At 53.2% G+C, this 5,285-nt stretch overlaps 1 protein-coding gene across 1 annotated transcript; it reads right to left on the bottom strand.

The window, feature by feature from the left end:
- Positions 1-331: 331 nt before the first annotated feature.
- On the bottom strand, positions 332-4,688 carry ptk-2 (serine/threonine protein kinase). Its single transcript, XM_959131.3, has 2 exons — positions 3,461-4,688; positions 332-3,256 (listed from the first exon to the last, which is right to left on the bottom strand). Exons 1-2 carry the CDS (start codon positions 3,507-3,509, stop codon positions 1,164-1,166), a joined length of 2,142 nt encoding a protein of 713 aa, XP_964224.1. The 5' UTR covers positions 3,510-4,688; the 3' UTR covers positions 332-1,163.
- Between the last annotated feature and the right edge of the window lie 597 nt (positions 4,689-5,285).

Genomic DNA, 5,285 nt, shown 5'->3' with positions numbered 1-5,285 from the left:
AAGCGAAAAAGGATGCACACAACTCTGTGAGGGGCGTTCAACTTTGAAGGTGATTATATTAGTGGGTACACTAGCAATAAAGACACAATCGTACTGAATGGATAGATAAAAGGCGAGCAAAACTCCACGTGAATAGTTGCATCTTGTGTCCTATCTTGGACATCATAAACGATCGGTAGCCGGGCCAATGACCAGTGTCACACATCGCGAGAAGCCATCAGCATCATAACAATGTCCGAAAGGTTCCAAGTTCCTGCCCGCCCCCCCCCCCCCCCCCCCAACGTTTTCTCTCCTCCCTCTTTCAGTGACTAACACCAAGTGCCCTGACATTCGATGTTGCTTTGCCTTTTCCCGCGTTGAGACCCTTCATAGCTGACCTGTCGATGAATGCCACTACTGTGAACGAATAGAGTCTGTAGCAGCCGACAGGTACTATCACTGCACCGTCCATCACGAACGTTTCACGTCATCCCAAGGGGTCCCATACATGAATTCAAAGGGGGAGGTTCCGGGTGTGGCATGATGTAGTCAATGAGTGGCTAATTGAAGGAAAGCAACATAGGGTGACTCGATGACCATGACGTTCATAGGGGAAATGCAGAGTATGTATTGATATCTGATCTTTTTTTTTCTTCCCTCCCACCGGGTTGCCTGATCGCGGCTCAAGGACTTATCCATGGCAAACGACGCTCAACACAATCAAAGATTTGTTTCTCCCCGCTTCCTCATATCTGGATCTTGCTCTCTACTTGCTGTCTCATGAGAACCCGCCTGGACCGTTATCGACTCCAAGATGCACCGCGCAAACCCCTTTCTCTATCGCTCTTCCAAATCGGCAAGACAAGAAAAAACCGCCATGCTCAAAAAACCAAAACCCATGATACCAAACCACCCCACTAACAGCACAATGACTGATTTGACACCCACAAACGCCCTTGTATAGAACTTCTCCGACCCAAATCAAGAATGCGCAGGAAATTCCTCCTCTATCAAATATTGAGAGCGCCCAATCGTCGAGCTCAACTCAACTCCGGTGGGAGCAATGTGAAATGGACACAAAAGAGCCCGCATTGCGTATCTGCTGTGATTGTTCCCATGGTGTCAACGAAGGTAAAGAAATTAGTCGTGATAATATTATCCCGAGCCACTAGAGTAGTGATCATTCAGGTTCTGCCAATGACAGCGGCAACATGATGTGCCTTGGGGGGTAAGTGGTTGTGGCAGAAAATCTTCTGCGGTGCACCTTTTCCGAAGCATCCCTTCTTCGAGGCATCAATCGTCTTGGATGGATCCTCGTAACTTTCGAGTTGGCAGCACTCGACATTTTTGACGAATCTGCTATTGAAGACGTCGGTGATCGAAATGCGCTTATCGGGATTCGGGTTAAGCATCTGGAGCAGGAGGCGACGGAGTCCGTTGTGAGTAATGGCAAAGTCCATGAACTTTGCGCGGGGCATGTCGGTGTCCGCAGGGACTGGATTAGTCTGACCAGCGTGTCTTGCGTTCCACTTTCTCCAGCCTTCCGCTAGTTGGACGTAGCAAACATCCGGCTTGGAGCCGTCAGAGGGAGTTAGAGTCGCCTGGTTCCAGATGGAGCCGCCAAATGTCATGGCGATCATGCAGACTGCAACGCCCCAAACGTCAACGGCGCGCGGATCGTAGTCGCTGACCTTCTCAAGAATCTCCGGAGGCACATATGGCAAGCTGCCCAGATAGCCCCCGGCACAGCGACGCACCTCTCCCATATCCTGGCCACACTGACCACCGGCTTCCCTCTCGCCAGGGTGTCTGCCGCTAAAAACTTCCGAGACGCCGAAATCGGCAAGCTTGAGCTTGCTGTCGGAAGTAATCAGAATATTTTCGAGTTTAATGTCGCGGTGCGCGATTCCGTTCGAGTGAAGGTAGTTGACAGCTTGTACTAGCTGTTTGAAGAGACACAGACGGTCCTTCTCCCTATCTTCTGACATGAGATACTTCTTCTGGACCAAGGAAAAGAGATCACCCTCGGAGCAGTACTCCATCACGTGGCTATATAGACCATGGTGGGTACAAAGGCGTATTGTCTCGACGATGTTTGGGTGGTGAAGGCTCTTTGAAACGGTATATTCGGACAGAATCTTCTTGCGGTATTCTTCCACTGTTTCTGAACTCGACTTCGCTCGAAACTGCTTGACAGCATAAATTTCGTCCGGTTGCCCTTTCCGTGATACGAGGGTAACCTTGGCTGATCCGCCCTTTCCGATCGTGGCGTGGCGTCGTAGGAGTTTGTTGTGGTACTCGAATTCAGACAAAAGATCGACAACATCGACGGTAAAGTCGTCGGGTAGGCTCAAGCTTAGACGCCTGGCCTTCAAGCCGGTGCCAGTCGGGGCGGGAATTTCCCAAGGCGCTCTTGACATCTCAACCTGCGGGTGGGCAGCGCCGGATTTTGCCGACTTTTCACGTTTTGAGGTATCGAAGCTGCTGGCACGGCGACGGAGGGGCCGGCGGAGATGCTTTGCCTCGTCATGCGAAGCATTGTTGGTAATGAAGTTGATGGCGCGTGATCGGAGGCCCAAGCCTGTCGTCGCCCTCTTCTTCTTGTCGAGAAAGGCGTCAGGACTTGGGACCGTCGGGCTTGAAGCTTGTTCCTTGGACATGATGCTCATCTCTAGCGGTGAGCCGGGCGATGGAGGCGTGTTTGACCGCGTAGTGTTGGAACTCCTGGCCAAGGAGAAGCGGCGGCCGGGAATATCTCGTGGCTGAGTCATGTCGTGAGGATGGGGGTCTAGAACCGCACTATCTCCGTGATGATCCATTAGGCCGGGTACAGATCTCTCCAGCGTGGAGGCCGTGCGCCTGAAGATGCCGGACATGGCGCGTTTGAAAGTGTTGGAACGGCGGCCGGTGGTGGTGGCAGTCGACTCGGCAATTGAGTTCTTTCGGGGGGCGGGATTATAATGGGCGTTAAGGTTAAGTGTGCTTTTTGTGCTAACCGCAGAGGCGGCCGAGAAGGAGGGGCGAGGCTTGCCGGATGCAACAATCGATCCGTAGAGAACGTCGTCGTCGTCGCTTGGATGAGCGTCGGGGGCGACGAGGGATTCATGGAAGTCCTGGGACTGGCGGCCGCTCACAGGCGTGACAGGTTCATTGGTAGCGTCACTTTCGGTCTCATCGCCTTCTTCGGGGATCGAGCTGGCAAGGTCGGTAGGATATTGATGCGGCGAAGGCGCAGGCCCGGAGGAGTTGGGCTCGGAGTGCGAGGTGTGAGGATGATCTGGGCACAAAGACGTTGAGTATACTGTTCGACGGATAAAGCTAGGCGGCGAGGATACTGCTTGGCAAAATCTGGCAGGTACTGAAAGGGACGAACAAGAACTTGAGGGAGAGGAAGAGCAGGAAGGGCTGCATCAAGTGAAAGAAAGAAAGGGTAGCCTTTCAAGGAAGCTATGTGCACAATTCAAGTGGGAGGAGACGATACCTTCTTGAGAAGTCTGCGTGGCCGCAGAAGCAAGCACCGTGGCTGCCATGGTGGAAGGAAGCTTTGGGGGCTTTCTTCCAGAAGGTGTGGGAGGGTGCAGCGTCCAGCAGGGCAGGCGGCACAGGCAACCTGGAAGAATGGCGTGGCCCGCGGGGTTGGCTGGGAACCGGAATGAAATACGTCAAGGTCTCCTTTTGGTGCGTGATGGAAAGGGGGTTCTGGCTGATGGCCGCTGATGATATGAGTGGCCACCTACGCAGTGCAGCACACCACACTGACGGAATCAGAAGCAGGTGCCGGTCCAAAACGGATGCAAGAGTAACCCCCCCAAAAAAAAAATTGAGACAGGAGCCGAGAACCCGAAGCCCCGAGCGAGTGACCCCAACAAGGAACGAACCCTGAGGCTAGACTGGTGAAAGAAGCGACGCCGCTGCGGTCCCAACCAGCTGGGCGCCTGTTTTTCACTTTTGAGCGGATCGGTGTTACCGATCACCAATCCCGAACCCCTTTGACAGCAAGCTTTGTGCTGCTTCGCTAGGGACACCCACACAAACCTTGCTCTGCAGTGTTCGAGAATCGTCTCCGTTACCGGGACGGCCTGTCCGCGAAGTTGGTGCTTGAATCGGCCGGCTGCTGCTGTTGCAAATCTGGTTCGGGAAGAGGAGGAGCGAACTTGAAGCGTGCCGGATGCTCTTATACGTACGCGGGACTTGATGGTTGTTTGTCCGGTAGAAAGTTGCCGTGTATGAGTTGTCTCAGTGGACCAAAGCTGTCGTTCCCCGCCAAGACCATACAGGTGCGAGTGCTCTGCTGAAAGGCGAGATTTGTGTCGCCCTGGGCGATGAGCGTGGCGCGGGTGGTTGAAGGTACAAAAACGGCCGAGATCTACAGCTTTGAAATGCTGGTTGGCCTGCACGCTTCTTGGCGGCCCCAGAGTTGAAATAGCAATCGGATGGGCAGTGTTGGGTGTTCCTAAACGTATATGGCAAGGAAGCTAAACCGATGTCGTGGTTGTTGTGGCCTGTACACTAGGACTTGTGGGCGGATTACAGCAGCGTAATCTAGTCGTACCTCTGGTGTTGATGTTCCGTAGTCGTTGTCCTGGAAAAGTGTCGGTAGGTTCTTGTCTCTGTTGGTCTTAAGAAAGAGCGAATGCGTGGGGGAGGGAGGAAGAAGAGAAAAGGAGGAAAAAGAGACAGCTCAAGGGAATGGATCAAAAGCAGCCGGCTGAATATTGGGTGAGGGCCTTGAGGGCTTTTGGGTATTCTCGGGCCCTCGACCCTGGGCCTAAGACCGGGGGGAGGGGGGGACGGCCTGCGCAACATTGCAGTGGGAAGCTGTCAGGGAATCCGGTTGCCGCTGCGGGAATACGGAAAAGCGCAATCAACAAATGCTTCCAGCTCGCATTGGAGAAGACCATTGGAAGTCAAGGCGGGGCTTTCGACGCAGCCTGGACTCCACGACGATGGTGGGCTGGCTGCCACGGGAATTGATGAAATGATGCTTTTCAGGACGTACCCAGCAAGTACAGCACCTGTAATGCTACCTTGAATTACCTACCTATTTGCCTCATTTTGGCAAGGCAACTGATGCCTGGTTTCGCCTGAAATTCGGTTGTCTCGAATCGCACACATTGCACAATGGAAGTTACTTAGCTATACTCCGGTTAGCGGGCTAAAACTGGACGAGGTACGTGTAATTTTCCTATGAGGCTCCTTGGCTTAGACGTAGTCAAAACCTTCAGTTTACCAGTTTACTTTGTATACTGGGTTGTCTATCAATGGCTTGCGCAGGCCATGTGCGGCAGGCAATGGAGACAGTTCAG

This window comes from Neurospora crassa, linkage group I (assembly GCF_000182925.2).
Source record: "Neurospora crassa OR74A linkage group I, whole genome shotgun sequence".
NCBI lineage: Eukaryota > Fungi > Ascomycota > Sordariomycetes > Sordariales > Sordariaceae > Neurospora > Neurospora crassa.
The sequence above is the reverse complement of the archived record's forward strand: the minus strand, read 5'-3'. Positions and strand labels throughout refer to the sequence as shown.